Source organism: Trachurus trachurus (assembly GCF_905171665.1).
Source record: "Trachurus trachurus genome assembly, chromosome: 8".
In the NCBI taxonomy this organism is placed as follows: Eukaryota; Metazoa; Chordata; class Actinopteri; order Carangiformes; family Carangidae; genus Trachurus; species Trachurus trachurus.
The window spans coordinates 7,219,118-7,244,007 of record NC_139905.1 but is presented as its reverse complement, the minus strand read 5'-3'; the positions used below and the strand labels follow the sequence as shown (position 1 = coordinate 7,244,007).

The following is a 24,890-nucleotide window of genomic DNA, read 5'->3' as shown; positions in this document are numbered from 1 at the left end:
GAATTGAATTGAATTAACTTTATTGATCCCCCAAGGAGGGAAATTTTGTTTGTTTGTCCCAGCACCACACAACAATAAAAGGCAAATACAAAATATATATAAAAATAGACATATTTAATGAGTTAGTGCCTCATTTGCATATATAAACATGAATTAAGAACATTTGCAACACATTTTTACACAACACATAACAAACTGAAATTTTCATAGTGATATCTATTAAAATATTTATTATTTTATTTATTCAAAATGTATCTTCATTTATTTTCTCAGTTTTTATGTACACAACAAACTGAAAGTTTCATAGTGATATATATTAAAATATTTATTATTTTATTTATTATTTATATAATTATTTATTCAAATGTATCTTCATTTATTTTCTCTAAATAGAAACAAAGAATTTCCAATACAGAATTATTTTTACTGTTGAAATATTAAAAAAAAGAAAATTACGAATGAAACATAGGGAATGAAAGCAGAAATTCTCTGATGAAAGTAAACACGGCGCAAAGGCTCATGGGAGCTGTAGTTGTGGAACGCTAAGGCTCATGGGAGCTGTAGTTGTGGGTGTGGAACACTTCTTCCGTTGCCGTTTTACGATAAACTGCTTTTTTCCCCCGGATGAAACGTGATGTTTTAAACAGGTAGAGGACATATTTTTTTCTCAAGGCACAATTCAATCGGATCACGAAATAAAACTTTCAGTCCCGTTCACTTGCATGGATAGTTTTTCAGAGTTGAGGTCCCATGGCGACGTTACTTGTGTGGAACGTTGAGGGAGGGGGAGGAGCCTCCTGGGAGGAAGACAGCAGCAGCAGCAACCGGAACCTACCGCCGCCATCTTGGCAGTTTGTTGTCGTTTCATCTGCGCAGGGTCGCAGCAGCAGCAGCAGCAGCAGAAGAGGCGTGTGGTTGTTTTCAAAACGGCCGAGGTAATGACTGGCGGGACCGAGTTTCACAAAAGCTACAGCAGCAGCAACAGCAGCAGCAGCGGCGGCGGCGGCGGAAGCAACAACAACATCATCAACAGCAACAAAGAGTCCGAGTGCGGCGGCGGCGGCGGCGGGATGGACGTCGACATGGAGCCCGGTCACATGGAGGCGGAGCGCGGGGAGCTGGACAGCGGCGTCCCGGCGCCCTGCTCCTCCAACGGCAGCGGCGGGGAGGAGGACGAGGCGGAGGCCGTCGGACGAGGGAGACAAGCCGGGGGCTCGAGTAGTCAGCACACGCCGGACGGAGGAGGACTAGGAGGCGGAGGAGGAGGAGGAGGAGGAGTAGTGCTCAGCGGCGGCGGCAGAGAGCAAGAAGTGTCGGTGGAGATCGGAGAGACGTATTTATGTCAGAGAGCCGACAAGACGTGGCGTGAGTTGATCGATCCCGCTTCTTGTTGTTCTTCTCCCAGGTTTTCATGGAGCGGGTCAAAGGCTGTGGCTGTGTTGGTGGTGGTGCAGAGTCTCCTTTGTTTTGGGACACGGACTCAACGCCAAACTCTCACTAATTCCCCCGGAGTGCATTAATTTATTTAACAACAAGACTTAACCAAAGTCTTTTATGTAACTTAACCGGTGTCTTTCTGGAAACTTCTGCACAGATGTCTAAAATCATAACGGTGCAGAAACTAGAAACTAGTGTTGTTGTGGTACTTGGGACCACATTTTCAAGATCTTGGTCTCGGTCGAGCTGGACTCAGGATTTCCTTTTCTCAAGACCACAGCTGCAGTTTTTTTTTTTTACCTCAAAAGTCACTCGCTCACTTTGGTTTATCTAATGTATTTCCAGTAACTTTAACATAATTAAATTGTTCTGTAAAAGTATCTGCTTGTGTGTAACCATCTGAAAAACTTGGTTGCACCAGTGTAAACAGTGGGAGGAGACTTCAGCTGCTGTGTTATTATTCTGTTCAATCCAAACTTTGTTTCAATTAAATATAGTAAAGGTTTTATATATTATTATATATATTTATATATTATATCATTTATTTTTAGCTGAGGAATAATGTAAATATCAAGCCACTTGATTATTATGAGTACTGGTGCTGAAAACAGTAATGGTCTTGACTACAACACCAGCAGAAACTGTGGACGAGCTGATGAGAGTTGATATTTCACTGTTAAAGTTTGGCTGATTAGAGGATTGACAGATGTAATAATCCTCAATAATTTATTTTTTAGCAGGATAAATAACAGTAGTGTTGCTTACTGTTGCAAATGTAGAGTTAAAGTCTGAATGAAGTTTGTCTCCAAACTACATCTGTGGTGTAAACTGCTCTTAGGGGGGACACTACAGGTGAATTTTAACTAATAGACATCACCATGAAACTTCCCAAGTTTATCACTTACTTTAAGATAAATATTTTTTGTATTACAAGTTTTGTCAAATTTTATGTTTAGATATGTAAATGAGGCAATATCTAATGAAATACGCACTCATTTGCATACATTCCCAGAACTGAAATCTGACCAATGGATAAAGCCACTTTCAAAATTTTTGTTTTATTTTGTTGACACATTAGAAGTTTTTACAGAAGGGATTTTGGATATCTCTTTTTGTCACTCTGTAAATGAGAAAATACTGTCACCAGCAGCAAAAAAATCTAACTTCGCCATGTTTTTGGGAAATGTTGTATAAATCCGGCTTTGAATTATATATCAACAATCCACTCAGTAAAAAGCTTCAGAATATAGACAGGAATAAAAGTGGAAGGTTTGGTGTCTGTAAGTGCTGCTGAAACTTAGAGTCTGAGGAAAAACTAATTTTGAGAAAACAGCCTTTAAAGACTTGTACTGTAAAAATCCATAGATTGTTAATGTAAATCGTACTTTTACGATTGGTTGTGGATAGCATGTTAACTTTTGGTGAATTTAGGAGAAATCTACTGACTAAAGAGACAAAATGAAGTAAAATAAAAACATCTTAATGTGGATTTTCTATCATTTCTTTCGACTTTTCTGAAAGAATACATGTAAAGGAAGAAAAATAGCCCAAAATCTCAAAATTCATCAGTGCATTTCTGTGTTTTTGCCTGTAATGTCTCGCATGAACCGACTCTGATCTGATTTTTTCTGACTTTTCAGACGCAGCAGAAGTTATTCAGTCCCGGCTGAATGAGCAGGAGGGCAGGGAGGAGTTTTATGTCCACTATGTAGGATGTGAGTACGCACACAAACACACACACACACAGACACACAGTAATCCTCCCTGCTGTATCCTCTCCATCCATCCGTCCCTCCTCCACAGTGACCTTCATCTCCTGTTCTTTGGCCTGCAGTCAACAGGAGGCTGGATGAGTGGGTGGGGAAAGCCCGGCTGGCTCTGACCAAGACGGTGAAGGACGCGGTGAGGAAGAGCACGGAGATCGGAGGCGTCGGAGACTTGGGCGACCAGCCTGAGAGGAAGATCACCCGCAACCAGAAACGCAAACACGACGAGATCAACCATGTGCAGAAGGTTTGAGACGTTATCTCTGGTGTAGATTGTTGTGTTAAAGCCCCAGTGTGTAACTTATTTAGCTTTTTATCAGCAAAAATCAAATATTGCTTTCATAAATACGTATTTCACTGAAGTCGAATCACACCCACATACAACTGAAAGCTTTCTCGTACCTTAGAATGGGTTGTTACAAGTCGTTACAAATATACACAGGTATACAAGGGCACCGAACCTTGGCTGCCATGTTGCATCGCCATTTTTTACGTTAAATTGGCAGCGTGACCGTAGGTAACCACGGAAACTCAGCGGAGCTGTGGGCTCGGCCTGTTAAAACTGTCACCACTGTGTAGTGTGAGGAAGGACGGAGGCACTGGTGTTGCATTCAGGTGCAGTCAGGCAGACGGCCGTCGGCAAACCAACCGGATGTCATTTTACTCCACGAGAAAAAGACGGTAAAGCGTGGGTCAGGTAAACAATACGACATCACCATGACAACATATTGTCAGGCCTGTATTGTTTTGCGTCGTGCTGGCGGACCACTTGTTTACATAGACGCTTGTTTAGACGCCGATTTCACGTGAATGCAACATCAAGAATACGTTCAGATATGCAACCGCACCGCTAGATGGGGGGAATTCCTACATACTATACCTTTAAACGCCGGTCTGTGGTGCTCAATGCATCTTCTTTTTTCTTTTACAGACGTATGCAGAGATGGACCCAACAACAGCTGCACTGGAGAAGGAGCACGAGGCGGTAAGGTGGACGTCACGTGTGTGTTAGTTTGTGTTTATAACCGTCGCCATGTCCAGGTAGCTTCACCTGTCTCTTTGCTCTTCTCTCTGACAGATCACCAAAGTAAAATATGTGGATAAAATCCAGATCGGAAACTTTGAGATCGACGCCTGGTACTTCTCGCCGTTCCCAGAGGATTACGGCAAACAGCCCAAACTGTGGATCTGCGAGTACTGCCTTAAATACATGAAGTATGAGAAGACCTTCAGACATCACCTGGTCAGTCCAGATCCAGCTGCAGTTTAGAAAATAAGTTTGTGCCTCTCAGGGAATCACCTTTTTCTTTTTGTAAACAAAGACGTCTAGAAACAACATCTGTTCATTTGTCTTTCTGCTTACAATAGACACCTGACATATGGAGCTAAATGTATTTAAAGGGATAGTTCAACATTTTGGCGAATTGGCCCATTGCTATAATCTCTATAGTCATAGCAGTAGATTTGTTACTTTTAATTGTCGGTGCAAGCTATTTTTAGAACGGCAGAGCAGAGCCGCGAGCTGCTCAGAGCTACGCTACGGAGACCAATGGGATTTCTTGGTTTCCCTCATCAAACTCATCAAATACACAATCCAACAACTCCAAAACGCTCTGGTGGACAAGTTGTGACCTGCACATTCACCACGCTATGAGATAATAACAGAACGTTACGAGACGGAGTTGTTTTAGAGGTAAATTCATGCAAAACCACTGATGCGCGTTTCCGTCGGGGGCAGTTTTTCATCAAGCAGTCTCTGTGTTTCCCTCCAAAACAACTCTGTCTCGTAACGTCCTGTTATTATCTCATAGCGTGGTGAATGTGCAGGTCACAACTTGTCCACCAGAGCGTTTTGGAGTTGTTGGATTGTGTATTTTGATGTGTTTGATGAGGGAAACCAAGAAATCCCATTAGCCTCCGTAGCGTAGCTCTGAGCAGCTCGCGGCTCTGCTCCACCGTTCTAAAAATAGCTTGCACCGACAATTAAAGGTAACGAACCTACACCTAAAACTATAGTGTCTATCAAGTGTCCTGATATTTATCATACATTAATTTAGGGAGAAAGTGTCTCTTTTTTCTAACATGTAATCATCAGTCACATGATTAATTGTGACATTTGTTCATGTTCATGCCATCTGAAGTTCGTCTCATGACCTTCTTGTCTCTTCAGTCCCATTGTCAGTGGAAGCAGCCTCCAGGTAAAGAGATCTACAGACGGAGCAACATATCAGTGTACGAGGTGGACGGGCGGGACCATAAGGTTGGTAAACACAATATGACATGAAGATATTTTCTGTTTCCTACGGCACCTGATGATGATGATGAGACTGATTTTTATTGCCGGCCTGTGTTTTGCAGATCTACTGTCAGAATCTGTGTCTACTAGCAAAACTATTCCTCGACCACAAGACGCTGTACTTCGACGTGGAGCCGTTCATCTTCTACATCCTCACTGAAGTCAACAAACAGGGAGCACACATAGTCGGCTACTTCTCCAAAGTAAGTCTCGCCACTGCTCATGTATTACTGCACATGTATTAACGTGTAAATATTGACATTTATATCGACAAGACGAGCTGACGGCTGTTGGTCTCACCCTGAGTCTGTTGGGTTTGTGTTTTTTCAGGAGAAAGAGTCTCCAGACGGGAACAACGTGGCGTGTATTCTCACACTACCGCCGTACCAACGCAGAGGCTACGGGAAGTTCCTCATAGCTTTCAGTAAGTGCTGCTATCAGGGATGCAAACAGCGCGCCGAAAAGCGAAACTCGCTTTTTTCATGACCAATTAGGTGACTTGTGTGAATCATTCAGATCCGAAGAGTTTTTGTTTTGAGGGGGGGGGGTCTCAGCGTCTCAGCTGGGGTCAGTAAAATGTTTTTCTAACAGGCTGACAGTGACAATCACGTGAAACTGAGGCGAACTCATTCATGGTTTCTGATCATGCTGATAACTGCCTACCTCCAATGTTGACGCGCGACGTGTGCGCTCGTTACGTACGTACATTACTGTGTCAGGCAGGTCTCTGCCCCGTTTCAGAGGTGAAGGAGAGACGTCTGAAAAAAAAACAGTAAAGGAGAACTTGGACAAGTGACTGAAAAGACGCGTGGTGCGCAATGGAGACACCAGGCAGCTGGAGCGGACCGTGGTCACGGTGCGGCCGCTCTGCTGCTCACCTCTGTGTGTGCGACAACTCATTCATGGTTGTCTCTGATTATACTGGTAACAGCCTTCCTATTCACCTCCAATGTAGACGCGACGTGCGCGCTCGTTACCCAAAGCGGCGCGTATCCGCGTGCAGTCGGTGCGACGGCGCCGCCGTTTTCCCCCCCGTGCATGTCCGTTGCTGTGTCAGGCAGGTGTCTCCCACGGAGCTCTGCCCCGTTTCAGAGGTGAAGGAGAGACGTCGCCTCCGCGATGTAGAATGTGTTCAATTAAAGTGAAACTAACACATTATATAGGCCTATATGTCCATTACACACTGAATGGGATGTTAAATCCCATGTCTTTATTTCTTCTGTTTATTTTAATAGTAATAATTATGACTAACATTCAGTGAAGACCTAAAAATCAGTATCTCCAAAATTGAAATATTGCAATGGTTTTTATTTTTTTAAAGCATTTTTAATATAGAAATGTTGACCTTCTGAAAACTGTCCATCTATATGCACTCAATACTTGGTTGGGGTTGAACTACTGGAAATTGACTTTTCTGTGATATTGTAAATGGTGAGCCCCCCCCCTGCCAGACAATTCCTCTCTTTTTTGGTCCTGACCCGTTTGCATCCCTGTGCTATAATGTGTGTGTGTTGTAATAATTTTACTAAAGATTACATATTTTATTTATTTTTTCTCAGTCTTTTAGTAATAACTCAACCAGAGAGATGAGAAAAGTTACCAAACTAGCCGACAATTAAATCTTAGATGATGAGCAAAAGGTCTAAGCAGAAATATTCAAATCTATATCAATTTGTCTATTTGTTCATCGTATCAGTTGCAGCTGTGATGCACGTCCAGCTCTGCAGATATCTACTGCAATAACACAGGCTCACTCACATTTACATGAGTTTACATCAACTCAGACGTCATATGAAAAAAATGCATATTGGACAAAAAATGGCTCTAAACTTTTCAAATTAACACAATTTGTCTCAAGCAGGAACAGAAAATGAATAAAAGCTGAATTTGCTTTGTCTGAATATTAATAATAATCGTCACTTGAGATGAAAAGTATGGAAGCTGTTGATAATAAATAATATTTCAGTTGCTCTGATGCGAAATGTGACAAGTATCGACTGTTGGATCAATAAAATCAAAAGTTTCTACATCATTTTAAATAATAAACTATATAAATCAGCTACAATCTTTAGTAGAGTAAATAATTTGACGTAGTGTTTGAGTCCTGACTCACATATTAAGTGGATAAATGTATTTGAAGCCCAGCACGTGAATCGTCATTCCATCGTTTTCTAACAAGAGCTGTGTTGTTGCCGTGTTGAGGTTACGAGCTGTCGAAGCTGGAGAACACGGTCGGCTCTCCGGAGAAGCCTCTGTCCGACCTGGGGAAGCTGAGCTACAGAAGCTACTGGTCCTGGGTCCTGCTGGAGATCCTGAGGGACTTCAGAGGAACGCTGTCCATCAAAGACCTCAGGTAGGGTAGACACACTCAGGTAGCACCAACCCCGACACCTCGTATACTGTAATACTGCAGCTTTGAAGTGTCTGACTTGGAAGATATACTCATCAACTCAGATACAATTAAAGGCAAAATTAGAGAAATATACGATATTTTAATTAAAGGATGCCACTCAAGTTTCTCTACCTTACTAAAAAAACTGGGAGACAGACACAGCAACGAAGCTGGATGAAAATGCTTGCCAAAACATTTGCGAACGAATACACTTCGCATTTACGAGTAATAAAACCAAAGAAACAAATTATAAATTCATTCATAAATTTTATTTGACTCCTGTAGAAATGTACAAAATTTCAAAAGAAAACTCACCAAATTGTTATTATTGTTATTATTATAAAAAAGAATTTGAACATACTGTAATAATACTGCTGTTACTGGGATGTCACCACCCCCCTCCGTTTTTATCTGCAGCCAGATGACCAGCATCACGCAGAGCGACATCATCAGCACGCTGCAGTCGCTCAACATGGTGAAGTACTGGAAAGGTCAACACGTGATCTGTGTGACGCCCAAACTGGTGGAGGAGCATCTGAAGAGCGCCCAGTACAAGAAACCACCAATCACAGGTCAGTGCAGACATCGTGTTTTATTGTATTGTATCCTTTGGATCCACATTAGTCCACATTAAATCAAACTATTATTACAACAATTACATCATTACAGCATTTATACAAAGAATTACATTAGATCATTCATCCTAAATATATTAACATGATAATAGAAATGTACTGTATATAAAGTAGTACAATGTAAATGTGTTAACATGATAAAGAGAAATAATATAGTTTTTTACATGATTATAAAAGAGTTACGTGATTATATAACAGTATACATGAAGTAACCTGAAGCATAAAATGTACCTAGTTGTTCAACGCATAGATAGATGAATTTATTTGTCCTTTACAGGGAAAATTGTTTTCACCATTTCGTACAAACGGCCTCGAGAAGTGCAGACAGTCAAGGAAAAGGACCACAGGAGTGTGTCCTTGACCATATTACATACCGTAAAACACCAAATAAGGGCCCGGGCGTTTATTTGCTTAAATCGCTCAAATCAACAGGCGTTTATTAGGGACCTGCGTTTATTTGGGACCTGCGTTTATTAATAGTGTTCAACCTGGACCTCCTTCTGGGGAAAGAGGCTTCACTCTGTGGCGGCAGGCGGCGGTGGAATGATACATGTTTCTCAAGGCATTACTGTAAATACGGCCAGGGCGGACTCGTTCTCTGTCTCGCTGACCTCCGCCGTCCTGGCCCGCACAGGTAGGCTACCAGGAGACCGAGACCCCCGTCATGTCGGTCCTCTGCCCTCTCTGATCCGCCGCAAGTTGCAAAAACCCTGCGGACGCCCAGTCTCTCCACTCCTCTCCCACACTTCAGCACCTGTGTTGGCTCGCACCACCGTCCTTTTTTTTTTTTGATTGAATGAATGAAGTAGGCCTACAACTAATAATAATGCAACGTATAGCCTAACTAAATACTCGTATGAGTAATCAAACTTGTAAAAGGAGTAAAGTCATTTAAAATGAGGAGCGAGCCGAGCCGAGCCGACACGGTGCAGCCCAGGAGAGGTGCTGAAGTGCGGATGAGAGCCCAGAGGCGTCTCGTCGGTCCTCGGCCGTCTTTAACGTCACGAGACACCCGCTATATTTGCATAGAATATTTTTTGGCAACCAGAAAAACAATGTTTGACCCGGCGTTTATTTGGGATGGGCGTTTAATATTAAAATATTTTGCTACACCCGGCGGTTAATTGGGACCAGCGGCAATTTGGGACTCGGCCATTATTTGAAGTTTTACGGTACATTTACATACATTCCCACATTTCATACACCCACAAAATACATAGAAACATAAAACATAAAACCCCACACCCTACCTAGTTTCCCACATTTACATTCCCCATATTATAATACTATTGTACAACAGGCTGAAAGGGAACTAATCAATAACATATCTGATAAGTGAATCATGTGTCTTGTCTCTTTTCTCAGTGGACACAATGTGTTTGAAGTGGGCGCCGCCGAAAAACAAACAGGCCAAGTTGTCGAAGAAGTGAGAGGACGAGCGAGAGACGCCGTCAGTCAGTCTGTGCATATCAACTCCTCAACTGGCAAAAACTCCTGCTGTTTATAAAAACCTGCTGTACATAGTTACTAGTAGCATCTGTCAGTATTTTCTTAAATATATATGTAAAAACAACAAACACGTTTCTTGATTCCTTCTTTTCTGCTTCTAAAAGTCAGTGTACAGTCTCAGCAGTAATCACATGATGCTGTTTTTAAATATATATATTTTTTATTGTATCATATAAGTGATGTGTAATTACTGAAATGATTTTAATGTCCCTCTCTGGTGTAATGAACAGATTGAACACAAGGGGGCGGCATTGTTTTATCTGACTGCTGATTGTTAGAAAAAAAATCCCATGCACAGTGATTTCTAAAAAAAAACAAGATTAACTTAATTTTATATATATATATAGGGTTTTTTGTCCCACTGTCAAATTAAGTTACTTTAAGTTGCAACAGAAATGTAGTAAAACTGTAAATTTTACACAATAAAAGTACTACACAGATTAGAAACAACCATATACAGAGCAGTAATAATAACATATTACCAATTAAAGTTAATGATCAGAGTCAGAGTATCTTTATTGTCATTATTCTGGATAATGAAATTGTCTTTGGACCCACGGCTTAAAAACACAACATACAATACAGTAATAAATAGAATAGAAAAAAAAATAAAGAATACAATTTAATCCAATTTAATTAAAAAAGGAAAGAGAGATGCGACAGAGATGTTTGCACAAGTATGTGGGGGTGGCTGGGGACGGGAATAAAGTGCATTAGTGCAAGTCTGAGAGTGTCTGTGTGCGTGTATGCCACTACAAGGGGGCGATTGCCTTCACCGCTCTAGGAAAAAAACTGTTCTTAAGCCTAACTCATGATATGATTTAACTTAAATATATAAATACATTCCTAATAACATAAATGAAATGGGAACATGTAGTAGCTGCTCCAAGATAATAGTAGCAGTTGTAGTGTTGTTTCACTACCAAAATAAAAGCTCAATTTGCATCCTTGCTCAGCTATCTTTCAACAGTGAATGATTTACTAGAGAAACTGTAATACATTTATAGAAAATTTCATATGGACTAGAAACAGTTTGGATAAATAAATAAAATCAGCATTTTGGCTGCAGAAAATCAATAACGAAACATATGGAGTCTTATTTTGGTGAATGGTGCTGATGATGTGGCAGTAACACTGGAAACCCTGAATCTGAAGTGATTCTACTGAGATAAATAAGGATTCATTGTTACTCAACAAAACAATGAGTAGTTTATTAGTTGTAGTTTAGTATAAATATGTTGTGTTTACATCTGGGACTTGGGTTTAATAACAAAAAACTCTAGATAAATATCTTTATTATATCCCCATGGGTTGTTCTGTGTGATGGCTGCCCGGCGTCACATGCTGCAGGACACACAAACAATAATTAGCTCTGTCCTTCAGCTGTTTGTTATCGATCCGCTTTTATTGATGATTCCATCACCGCCGGCTGTTTGTGCTCTTCGGCGCAGATATGAAGCACTCATCAAAGTTCAATAAGGAAAATCTCAAGATCGTTTCAGTTAAAACGAAGCAGGGGAGAGACATCATGTATTGATCAGTTGTATGATTGATCCGTTACCGTGGTGATGTTTTGTATTTATGTTACTGTCCCACGAAAAAACTAAAAACGCTGAAGGTGAAATAAACCAAACGGGCACAAGATGAAGAGAGATTCTGTTTTTATTTCCAAAATTGTACTTCAAAACCACTATGGGCATTTTATAAGGCATTCACAACAATTCTCTTTTTCTTTTTTTTTTGGTTTTTGGACATTTGAGACAGAGTGTCGATGCTTTCAGAGAGGGTTTCCTAAAACAGGAGAACAGCTAAGGCACAACACTACCCCCAGAGAGGGAACCATAGAGAAAAACATACAAAATAAAATAAAATAAAATGAAGAAAAAGACAAAGTCAATGAGACAAAGACCATGGCACAGAGAGAAAAACTTGTGGATACTGAGTAGAAGAGAAAAACAGCAACAACATGAGGCAGAAATTAAGTCTGAAAAAGAACAAACCTCTCAAAGTCTGAAAACTTTATCAACATGTGAATTAATTTTCACACTATTAAAATGTTACGTGTGACTCCTGTGGCACCGTCACAGCGCTGTGTCCAAACATCTGGACCTGGGCTAATCATTAACTTAATACTGTACATCCTCTAATAGGTATTTTACAAAAACACTGATTTACATCGACTCAGTCGTCATATGAAAAAAAAAAAAAAAAGCATATTGGACAAAAAATGGCTCTAAAACTTTCAAATTAACACCATTTGTCTCAAGCAGGAACAGAAAATAAATAAAAAAGCTGAATTTGCTGTAATTTTGTGTCTGAATATTAATAATAATCGTCATCACTTCAGATCAAAAGTATGGAAGCTGTTGATAATAAATAATATTTCAGTCGTTCTGATGCGACGATGCAACATTTAAACCAATCGACTGTCGGATCAATGAAATCAAAAGGTTTCTGCATCATTTTAAATAATAAAACTATATAAATCAGCTACAATCTTTAGTAGAATAAATATGACGTAGTGTTCGAGTCCTGACTAAGTGCCGACTGTCACAGAACAACAGGTCACCCCTCGACCTTTAACCTTTCACCTCTGACCCTGAACTCCACTGTTTTCCAGTATTGGTCCCAATAATATTATTATTATTTTCATTATATAAGCTAACTACACACACTAAAACCATTTATTCCAACATTATTAAATATTAGCTTTTATTGTAATGAACAATGTAACAAAGGATGGATTGCACCACTAAAGGATCGACTGTTAGCTTATATTAGCTTAGCGTAAAGACACAGTTGGGATGGGTCAGTCCAAAGGTGAAGACATAATAATTTGTAATTATGTGCTTGACAGCGTCTTTTACAGGTGTTTGTTGTCAGTGAGCTGTTTCCTTTGGACTGAACCTGTTTAACCATTTATTTCCAACCTGCTTCTATTCTTGATGCTAAGCTATAGCTAACATGCTGCAGGCTGTATAGTGTTGAGGTAGGCTACCACGTGTCTTAAAAATATCAAACTACTGTCTTATTATTAGCCTGTTTAGCTAAAACTCAAATTTATTAGACATTAAAAGGACACTGTGGAGTTGCCACTGTGAATTGTATTCAGTGTCTCTCAGTAAAACTCAACTTCCTGCCTGTGAAAACAACTTTAGCAGGAAAAAGGAGCGTCACTGGACATTATCAACACATCACATACTTGTTTTTTTTTTATAAATGCTAATAGGTGCAGCTCGGACCTGGTGTAAATATCTGCTGTTTTGGCACTAAATGCATCACTGAGCACTGAGCAGCATGAAAATCTAAAAGGTGCATCGACGTGTCTGTGGCCTCCTCCTCCTCCACCTGCTACTACATCCAACTGAACTGACAGGAAGTGATGTCACTCCTGTACGGAAGAAAATGTGTTGCAAAATTCAGAAATTCATATAAAAAAATATTAGAAATCAGTACAACAACTGATATTCATTTGACCTCTCAACATATTCAGATGACTTCATGACAATTTAATCGATTTGTTTACAGCAAATAGATTTGCTTTGATATTAGATAATATTTCTCCTATATATACACAATTAATATCAATAAAATAACGTATCAATGAGTCATTTTCGAGGCTTGTGCTTTGCTAACTGCTGATGGGCGATGGTTATATAAATTACATTTAAAAAAATTTGGCTGACTATGACGGAGTATTAGGGCCACATCGATAAATAAAAAAATCACAAACTTCGAGAATAAAGTCGCAAATTTACAACTTTATTCTCGTAGGAAATGTACGGCTTTATTCTCGTAAATTTACGACTTTATTCTCGTGAATGTACGACTTTATTCTCGTAATGTTATGACTTTTTTTCTCGTAGGAAATGTACGACTTTATTCTTGTAAATTTACGATTTTATTCTCGTAAATTTATGACTTGATTCTCAATGTGGCCCTAATACTCCGTTGCAGGCTGACAAACCCAATAAAAAATAGACTTTAGACTAAAAACTAGACTAAAAAATAAAGTTACAATAAAGTTTGAAATGAGAGCAGTGAAGTTGAAGGCAGTGAGGAGAGGAGGCCATTTCATTCAAAACTAACTGAGGCAGATGCCGCAAATCAGCATCAAATATTAGTCACTGAATTAGTCACTAATATAACAAAAAACTAAAACAAAAAACCTAACTTGTCTTATAGCTATAAACTTCTAAAATAAATTACAGTCACATCAGGTGCTACAACAAAAGAGCAAAAAGAAAAAAGAAAAGAAAAGAAGAATTTAAAAATGGAAGAAGAAAGAAGAAACAGGAGTCCCAGCATGGCAGACGTCACACTTCAAGTCTCAGGCGGTCTGAAGGATTCAGACATGGCACACAGAGGAGACAAAGAAAGAAACACACACACATACACACACACACACACACACGCACACACACACACACTGATGATCGTTGCGAAGGGGAAACGTGTTCACCAAGTTCTTCGTAGGTAGTTTTGCAGCGGTGGTTTAATCAAGTACGACAGTCCAGTTACGTTAAAGTAAAGTAAAACAACTCTGAGGTTTCCTGTGTGGAGGAAGATCTTCTAGTTTCCAGGGCAACAAGTGACTGAAACTGAAGAAATAACAACAACACGTTTTCTGTGTGCAAATTAGTTTTCAGAAACACAACGTCGTCCATGGGTACCGGTACCATTTCGACCCATTATCATCTAGAACACAAATGCTGCTCCTGCTGAGTGTTAGATAGATTTATTATTAAGAAATCAAATGATGTTGTGGTGATGAGTTGATTCCTCATTATTTCTGTTCAACCGGCTTCATTCATGGTTTTTGTTCAGAGGCGTCGGATTAAAACAGTGTTTTCAGTTTGTTATCAAGATAATGAGACAGTAACAGTTTCAACATAATAACATAGCTCACAGGATTTTACTCCCTGGTGAGAAACTACAACGACATTTAGCTGCTCATCAAGGTAACAGTCGACTTTCTTTCTTTTCCAAAGCAGCAGCTGAATTTTCTTAAAGGAATAGTTCACCAAAAAATGAAATTCAGTCATTATTGAGGCCGGTTCGTAGTCCAACGTAAACTTTATATGAGACTAATAGGGACTGACACAAAATCGTCCATAAAACTACACAAAAACCATCTAATATTCCTCCACACTGCTCGTCCACTGCAATCCAAGTGTCCTGAAGGGAGATAGTCCAGAGTTTACTCGAAACAACGTCATTGAGGCAAGTCCGGTCACGTCCGCGTGCATCGCTGTAAAAATGTCAGTTCGAGTAAACTCTGCATTATATCCCTTCAGGACACTTGGATTGCAGTGGACGAGCAGTGTGGAGGAATATTTCAAGGTTTTTGTGTAGTTTCATGGACGTTTTTGTGTTGGGCGCTATTGACTCTCATATAAAGTTTTCGTTGAACTACGAACCGGCCTCCCGGGTCTCCAGATGTACTTTGAGGAATAAAAAACTACTCCAGAGTATTCATCAGCATGAGGATGGGTCAATAATGACTGAATTTCATTTTTTGGTGAACTATTCCTTTAACTTCTGTTCATTTTCTAGATAAGAACTGACTGAGGCGATCCAGGATTTCTTGTTTCTTAGATAAAATAAATGAGCTGTGGTGTGAAACTTTTGTCTGAAGATAATGGGCCTGAAAATGAGCGACCACGTCTGTTTTTGAGCTTCTCAACCTATAAAAACACATTCACACAACAAAGAGGTATACAGTTCTGCTCACACACTCCAACACACACTCCAACACACACACACACACACACAGCTTTGTAGTCCCAAATCTCAGCGAGAGCAGCCGACCGAGGACCGAAGCATCTGCTCCTCTTCCTCTCATCGCTGCCTCTGAAGTTTCGCCTCCTCGCCGTCACTTACAAACTTTAAATAAATAAATATGACACTAAAAAAGGGTCTCGGCCCCTCGTCCTCCTTCATTTGTTCCCCTCCTCCGTTTCTTATACGTCCCTCGGTTCATCCGTCCGTCCATCTGTGCGGCTGCTACCTGATCCGTCCGTCCTCTCTGGGCGCGCCGACCTCGGACTTGGGGTCGGGGCTGGCGGAGCTCCAGGCGGTGAGGCGGCAGCGCTGCATGACGGGACAGGCGCTGGGGCCGGTGGAGCACACGTCCGAGGCCGACCAGTGGCCCTCCAGCAGCCCGTCCAGCCAGCGGCGCAGCGGCGGCCCCGTCAGCGCGGCGTTGGCCTCGGCCTCCTCCACGGCGCCCAGGCTCACCGGCAGCCGCAGCACCGGGTTCAGGCCGTGGAAGCTCTGCTCCATGTAGGAGTTCCTGGGCGGACCGCCGTGCAGCCGCCGCGTGTCGTCTGCAACAAACAACCAGGAGGAAGAGGAAGAGAGAATTTAATATTTAAAAACTTCATGGTGGATTTGAAACTAGATCATTTTCCTCAGAGTGAAACCAGTATTTTCACCTGGTATTCCCTCAGAGTGCAGGTTGTGCCAAGGACCAACGGTTTCTCCTTTAAGGTTTAAAAAAAAAAAAAGCTTACAAGTTGTGTAATGATTTTTCCCAGAAAGTAAATAAAAGCCCAACTTTATCCGAACCGTAAGTTTGTTTAACAGAACTTAAACTGATCCAAAGGTTTGTCCAGAATCAACACAGAACAAAATCTTCTTCCTGCTGATTTTTATCTTGTTTTCCAGGTAGCAGCTCGAAACTCAAACAAGGTGGACCGGTCGTGAAGCAAACAGAAAATGTTTTTCTTTATAGGTGTATTTTAGCACATTTAATTATGTATTAAAGGGGAATTGCCGTTTTTTACAATATAAAATATGATCATTTACTCACCCAGATAACTTTGGTGTCATTACAAGTGGTTCCGACAAAATTAGCTCCAGCCGAGAGCCATGTATATCCGGATAATGTGAGTCTACAGGGCAGCGGAATGCAGCCTCTAAATAACACATTATCTGCTACGAAACTCGTTCAATTTCACCAATATTTTGTTATGATAGGCTAGTGCTATTCCCCTCTGAGTCCGGGGTTAGCTGTTATCAACATCCGGGGTCTGTAGGTTGACCTACTGACCTCTGACCTGGATGATGTCATCCCTTGTTGCTACTGCTAATGCTACGGTTCGTTTCTGCGTGTTTCCAACTTGTCAGAACAAAATGAGCAGCTGGATGAAGTTCAGCTTCCACAGGCTTCCTCTCCTCAACCTGGACTCACTAAAGCTCCGGCTAGTTGAGATAAAAATGGACCCGAATGCCGAAGCAGAATTATTATCATCAGAATGAGCCGGGCAGCGGTCGGAGATGACATCACCCAGGTCAGAGGTCAGTAGGTCAACCTACAGACCCCGGATGTTGATAACAGCTAACCCCGGACTCAGAGGGGAATAGCACTAGCGTATCATAACAAAATATTGGTGAAATGAACGAGTTTCGCGGCAGATAATGTGTTATTTGGAGGCTGCATTCTGCTGCCCTGTAGACTCGCATTATACGGATATACGCAGCTCTCGGATGGATCTAATTTCGTCAGAAGGACTTGTAATGACACCAAAGTTATCTGGGTGAGTAAATGATCGTATTTTATGCTAGAAATAAGGTCCAGATCGTTAAAAAACGGCAATTATCCTTTAAAATGCATTTTTAACGTCTAAAGGAACATTTCTAAAACCAGTTTGTCTTTGTGGATTCTATAGATGTGGAGTTAAACAAGCTTTTTCCCTCAAAGATTAGGTTTAAGTTATCTCGAGTTGAACCTGTTGTCTTTGAACGCACCACCGGCACTCGTTTTAGTGCAGTGGATCCCAGAGCACAGAAAAAACACAATGACACACACTCAGATCAGATCACATCACATGTCTCCTTCGCTTTATAACACCGACCCATAAAAACCTCACCGTCTATTCGTGCTCTGGGATTTACTGAGACACACACACACACACACACACACACACACACACACACACACACACACACACACACACACACACACACACACACACACACACACACACACACACACACACACACACACACACACACACACACACACACACACACACACACACGGAGGTCAAGCAAATCAAACGGTTGCCCAGGGGAGGCTAATTTAGACAGAGGTGACCCTGTATGTGTGTGTGTGTGAGACTGGATACGTGCACTATAAATATAAGTATGCATAGTGTTGACAGCTGTGACAGAAAGGCCTCCACTCTGCATATATGTGTGTGTGTGTGTGTGTGTGTGTGTTATTGACGTGTGAACCTCGGTGACCTCTCTAAAGCTCACATCAACAGGTGTCTGAACATGAGACGTTACATCCAGATGACGAGGTGAAGTTTGGCAGTTTGTGTTTTTTACCGACCAGTGACCAGATTTACAGGTGGACACATCTGGCCTCAGGATTCAGATTCAGACAAAACTGTGTCTGTAGGATCTTGATCTTGAGGAATTTAATGAAATATGACTACTTCATCATCCACAGTCACTTTGTAAATTACCTGTATATTATGACTTGTGTCTCTCAATGTGTTTTTCTTTTCTTTTCCTTTTTTCTTTCTTCAATTCATCCATATCATATATGCACATACACAAAAAAGCGTACCCTCTCATGCGTACATACTGATTAATACAATAATAAAGGATGTTACAAGTCATCGAATTAATAATACCAGTAATAATGACATAACACAGGTATCAAGTGAGTAATGGAATGAAAAATAAAATAAGTAAATAACAAAATATTATATCATAATAATAAAAACACTAACAACTACAACATAAAAACATTAAATAAAATATATATCGATCAGCAAATTATTAAAAGAGAAAATTGCTGCCTTTTTTTATTATGTGTAATGTTGTATTGTTTTGAACTGTTTATGTTATTGGGACTACGGATGGAAACTAGCGTCCTGCTGTAATCCGGCGTATTTACATGTTCTTATGTCCATTAATGTGCACTGTCCCATTCAAATAAATAAATAAATACATTTGCTGAAATTACTTACACAGTCTCATCTCTCACCAACAGTGTACAGGACATGATGTGCTGTGTATTTACTCCTGAACTGAGCGAACTAACTGCTAATTCGTTTCATTAGAGAAGCTCTGGAAAACCTGAGTGCTGTGTGTGTGTGTGTGTGTGTGTGTGTGTGCGTGCGTGCGTGCGTGCGTGCGTGCGTGCGTGCGTGCGTGCGTGCGTGCGTGCGTGTGTGTGTGTGTGTGTGTGTGTGTAAGCGCTTCCTTAACTGAATAAACAGAAAATTAGATTTACGGTAATATACTGTGTACACCAGTTTATTGGGAACATCTATCCACAACACGCTGTCTAATAAAACCGCGGCGTAATAAATCCTCCTCCATGAAGGTTATTAAATAAAGTTTGTGTTGAAGCTCAGTTAAAGAGGTGATGAGTAAACAGAGTGAGGCTGCGTATTATTGTGTGTTTAAATAACACACACCTGTATTTATGATGGTGGTGCAGCCCAGTCAGCAGCTCTTTAGATCTGGATTTCCTGCAGGACTTTAGTCTAAATACAGAGTACTGTAATCACATTACACTTTCCTTTATAACATCCTAACACTGGCTCCCAGTCGGCTGCAGAATAGATTTCAAAGTTCTGCTACTGGTCTAAAAACCACTGAACGGTTCAGGTCCAGAATACATGAATGACATCATGGCATGACAACATGGTGAAGCAGCGTTTAGTCGTTATGCTGCACACAACTGGAACAAACTACCAGCTGAACTGAAACCAGCCCCAACTGTAAGCACTTTTACATCCAGGTTAAAAACATTTCTCTTGTCAAGTGCTGAGCTCTTTTTAAGAACTTAAAAGTTTATTCTTCTTTGCTCTTGCTTTTAAAGAGACCCCGAGGAGTTGTTTGCTTTTGGTTATAAAAGAGTCTCATATTAATGTGGATGAATCTACGTTACCACTTGTTAATGGGACCATTTTCGATAAATATATCGTTTTGTCTTTATAGTTATTTTGATATTATTATTTAGTGGTCGACTCGCCCAGCATTTCCTAGTTTCGGTTTCGCCATTTATGGTTGGAACTACGACGGTATCTGATCGTCTTCGAACCTCTGACTTTCATTTGATGAATGGAAACATTCTTGGCAAATGTTTTCGCTTTCTCTACTGTATGTTTAATGTTTACAAATTGAATGCTGTTTTAAAATGTTTTAAAATGTTTTGTCTTTATGTAAAGCACATTGAGTTGCCTTAGTATGAAATGTGCTATATAAATAAAGATGTCTTGCCTTGTCTGCCTACTGTATAAACACAATGGCAACTTTTTCCAAACATTATGATGCCACTGCTCCACTTTTCTTGAAATGTAATGTATTGTATCATCTATTTTTGATATTAACATCTTTCAAATATGCACTTTTATTTTTAAGTCTAAACACATGATGCCTTCAGCTTTACCAGACAGCCTCACAACATCTTTCATTTGTACTTGTCAGGTTCATCAATATTCCACTAGACAAATCAATAACCTATACCTACCTTTGTATCAGACATCTCGTGGACAATTTTCAATAAGATACCGTGGAGCATGCATTTATTTACTAATTCTCTGTCTTTACCCAGATTCAAATCGAGACTAAAAAATGCTCTGATCACAAAACATTGTTGCACATGATACTGACTTTTTGTAATGCCTTGTAATTAGTTTTGGGGGGTTTTTTTCTTCCTTTATTTCATTCTATTTTGTATTATTTTGTTTATAATGCTATGCTCAAGATATATCAATGTTTCTTTTGTTCGTTTTGCTTTGTTATTTGTGCAATTGCTTTTATAGGTGAGGTTTAAAGCAGAAGTAAGCGGAATATTTGTGTTAATATAAGTCTTAAATAGTTATATCTTCCGACAGCAATCACTTCTATAGAGTGTTTGGTCTGAAACACGGGTCTGTCAGTCACTCTGCTCTGCTGTAAGCCGAGGAGAAAACTTTCCTTGTATCCTACAACCTTTATCCAATGAGGAGAGAGAACGGCATAAAGGGGCGGTCCTCTCTGTGTGTGCAGCCAAGGGATGCGCGTGAATGTGGTGACGTAGGGACGAGGGCGGGGACTGCTAACTCCATCGGCTGACAGGAAGTTAGCCAAAACGACCGGATCGCTCACTTCTGCTTTAAATAAAAGCCCGTAGTTTTATTTTACTTTTTTTCTATTTCATTGTTGCTTTTATAATCGTGCAAATAAAAATCAAAAAACATAAAACTCAGCAGCAGCAGCAGCAGTGTTGTTGTGCTCGCTCACCTTGTCCTATGGGCTGCTGGCGGTGAAACTCCAGCGGCGCCACGACGAAGCTGGTCTGGCCCAGCGGGTTCCAGTGGTGCAGCACGCGGAGCGTCCACACGCCGGGCCGCAGCGGCGCGCTGAGCGGCGGCCGGTAGTGGGTGACCTCGGCGGAGGCGTCCACCAGGATGTCGTAGGTGGCGGCGATGACGTTGGTGGGGTCGACCCACACCACGGTGGCCGTCAGGTTGCTCTGGCCGCGGCTCCAGCGCTGCACCGCCACCGGCTCGTCCTCGGGCCCCAGGAGACCCCCCCAGTTCCTGAAGAGACGCTCCTTAGGGTCCCAGTCCGCGCCCACCTGAGGAACGGGAGGAGGAGGGGGGGCAGAGTGTCGAATATTTTCTCCATCATGTGTGTTATTTATTACTTTGGCATGTTTTGTTCATTTTCTGTTCGTTCAATACAACTCGACAACAGTGACTCATAACAGTCGCGCCTCTTTGATACGAACATGAGTCATTTGTTTATGATAAGTGGATGACGACGTGGGAGATGCGTGTTCTCACTTTGAGGATTATTTTAAGATTCTGAGCATCACATTTACATTTGTTTTCATTTCAAACAACATTAATTACAGATATTTTTGATGAAATAATGAGATTAAAGGGATAGTTCAACATTTTGACAAATTGGCCCATTGCCATAATCCCTATAGTTTTAGGAGTAGGTTTGTTACTTTTAATTGTCGGTGCAAGCTATTTTTAGAACGGTGGAGCAGAGCCGTGAGCTGCTCAGAGCTACGCTACGGAGGCTCATGGGATTTCTTGGTTTCCCTCATCAAACTCATCAAATACACAATCCAACAACTCCAAACCGCTCTGGCATCAGCTGTTTTGCATGAATTTACCTCTAAAACAACTCTGTCTGGTAACGTTCTGTTATTATCTCATAGTGTGGTGAATGTGCAGGTCACAACTTGTCCACCAGAGCGTTTTGGAGTTGTTGGATTGTGTATTTGATGAGTTTGATGAGGGAAACCAAGAAATCCCATGAGCCTCCGTAGCGTAGCTCTGAGCAGCTTGCGGCTCTGCTCCGCCGTTCTAAAAATAGCTTGCACCGACAATTAAAGGTAACAAACCTACTGCTAAAACTATAGGGATTATGGCAATGGGCCAATTTGCCAATATGTTGAACTATCCCTTTAAATATTTTCTATGTACTACAGCAAAAGACCAAATACCATATATAATTTTTGTCCAGTGATAGTGATAGTGGTAAATTCCTGTTGGATAAATATTCATAATCTTGCCGTGTGAGTAGCAGCAGCAGAATAAACCCCCTGTATGTTCAGACAGTAAACAGTGACAGGACTGAGGGGGTTAGTGTGTGTGAGTCTGACCTGGACGTGCTGCAGCCTGTTGGTGGGGGTGGGGGTGGGGGGGCTGGCCGGCGTGTAGTGGTCTTTGGGAGTGACCCAGGTCTCCAGAGTCTCCAGCTGCGTGGACGCTCGGTTTGTGGCCACGTGACGCACGAGGTAGCCCTGGAACTGGTCCGACAGGAAGTAGAGGTGGACGGACACTGGGTGGTTCATGGCCATGTACCTGAAAAACACACACACACACACACAAACACACACACACTGTACTTAGACCATGTCTGTAGTAACACAGTGGGTAGAGTTTCTTGTTTATTTTACCTGAAATCTGCTCTATTTTTATTGGGTCGCTGACAAAACCGTCAGCCAATCAGAAGAGAAGCTTAGAGCCTCCTCTCCTCTGATTGGCTCCAGAGAGAAACCAGAGATGCTTTTCGGTTCTTAAAACAACAAATACATGTTTTTATGGCTCAACACTTCAAATAAAATACAAGAAAAATGTAAAATATGGACGTTTAACTCATCCAGTATTTTGTTTTATGAATTATTTAGGAAACTTAAGCACCTTAAAGGGATAGTTCAACATTTTAGCAAATTGGCCCATTGCCATAAGCCCTATAGTCATAGCAGTAGGTTCATTACCTTTAATTGCCGGTGCAAGTTATTTTTAGAACGGTGGAGCAGAGCCGTGAGCTGCTCAGAGCTACGCTACGGAGGCTCATGGGATTTCTTGGTTTCCCTCATCAAACTCATCAAATACACAATCCAACAACTCCAAAACGCTCTGGTGGACAAGTTGTGACCTGCACATTCACCACGCTATGAGATAATAACAGAACGTTACCAGACAGAGTTGTTTTAGAGGTAAATACAGAGACTGCTTGCTGAAAAACTGCCCCAAACGGAAACATGCATCACCGTTTTTGCATGAATTTACCTCATTACCTTGACGAGTTTGATGAGGGAAACCAATAAATCCCATTAGCCTCCGTAGCGTAGCTCTGAGCAGCTCGCGGCTCTGCTCCGCTGTTCTAAAAATAGCTTGCACCAAGAATTAAAGGTAACAAACCTACTCCTAAGACTATGTGGCAATGGGCCAATTTGCCAAAACCTGAGTTTGGAAACTGGATAAACATTATACCTGTAAATCAGCAGCATGTTTAGCGAGCTGACATTAGTATTTAACTGAAATGTCTGCTCTGCCTGTGCACACCCTCACCGAGCCGTCAGACTAAATCCTGTGGTGTTCCCGTGGTCAGACTGCTAATCAGCGTACAACAGAGGTTTAGGAGGAGGCTGGAACACAGTGGCCCAGTAATTAGACTAAGCCCATGGTATCAACAAACTAAACCTTTGATCAAATCACTTTTTAAACACACACCATGTGAGTAATAATAACACCAGCACCACCATCATGTGATCGTGTTAACATGTACGAGTTGGTGTCAGCGATGATCTCATTTGAGTTGTATTATTTTTATTTTTGTTGTGCAGCTTCACATGTGGAAACGGTGTAAAGTCTCTAAAACAACGACCGACCGAGCGAGGTCCGACATGTTTTCTAATTTATTCCACATCAGTTGGAGTTGACGTAGTTTAAGATGTAGCAGACTGGAGGGAACAGACCGGTCCTGTTTAAACCCCCCCACCTTACCCCCTCCCCTCTGTCTCACACACTTCCCATAATGCTGCCCCCACCCATTCTGGCCACCAATCCCCACCCCAACTCCAACAACAAGTACCTCCTTGTACCTACTGTGGGTCTCCACCACACACACACACACACACACACACACACACACTGCTGGAAAAATCCAGCCCGTGCAGCAACTGAAGCCTGATTGTGCCTCAGGACAAGCTAACGTTATCTTCATATTTAATTTGGACGGGCAAACACACACACACACAGACACCAGCAGCAGCAGCAGCAGCAGCAGCAGCAGCAGCAGCGGTAGTAGCGGTGGTGGTGATGTGTTTATTGGTTTCATCTGCCAGTCGTCCTCAGAAAGTGACGGTGCAGTTTCTCCCTCAGTGAATTTATTGACTGATTATGAACTCATACGAAGCAGCTTAATGCACCGACGAGACGACAGGTGAGGAGAGACACCTGGATGAACCTTAACAGCTGAGAGTGACTTTATAATAACTACACGCTGTAGAGCATTTTTCCTAATAATAATAATGTAATTTAGACAGTTATAAATGTTTAAAGGGATAGTTCAACATTTTGGTAAACTGGCCCATTGCC

At 41.3% G+C, this 24,890-nt stretch overlaps 2 protein-coding genes across 2 annotated transcripts in view; one reads left to right on the top strand and one right to left on the bottom strand.

The window, feature by feature from the left end:
• Positions 1 to 839: 839 nt before the first annotated feature.
• On the top strand, positions 840 to 10,091 carry kat8 (K(lysine) acetyltransferase 8). The gene is made up of 11 exons (XM_083977893.1): positions 840 to 1,365; positions 3,078 to 3,152; positions 3,272 to 3,450; positions 4,135 to 4,188; positions 4,282 to 4,446; positions 5,374 to 5,463; positions 5,562 to 5,702; positions 5,830 to 5,923; positions 7,702 to 7,852; positions 8,309 to 8,463; positions 9,892 to 10,091. Exons 1-11 carry the CDS (start codon positions 939 to 941, stop codon positions 9,954 to 9,956), a joined length of 1,596 nt encoding a protein of 531 aa, XP_083834019.1. The 5' UTR covers positions 840 to 938; the 3' UTR covers positions 9,957 to 10,091.
• Positions 10,092 to 16,041: 5,950 nt separating this feature from the next.
• LOC310990495 (xylosyltransferase 1-like) overlaps positions 16,042 to 24,890 on the bottom strand; it is a gene marked incomplete at both ends in the record, with an annotated part of 40,558 nt that continues 31,709 nt past the window's right edge. Inside the window, 3 exons of the mRNA XM_083977889.1 lie at positions 16,042 to 16,364; positions 21,289 to 21,625; positions 22,667 to 22,868. Coding sequence (XP_083834015.1) covers positions 16,042 to 16,364; positions 21,289 to 21,625; positions 22,667 to 22,868 — 862 coding nt within the window. The remainder of the gene's footprint in view (positions 16,365 to 21,288; positions 21,626 to 22,666; positions 22,869 to 24,890) is intronic.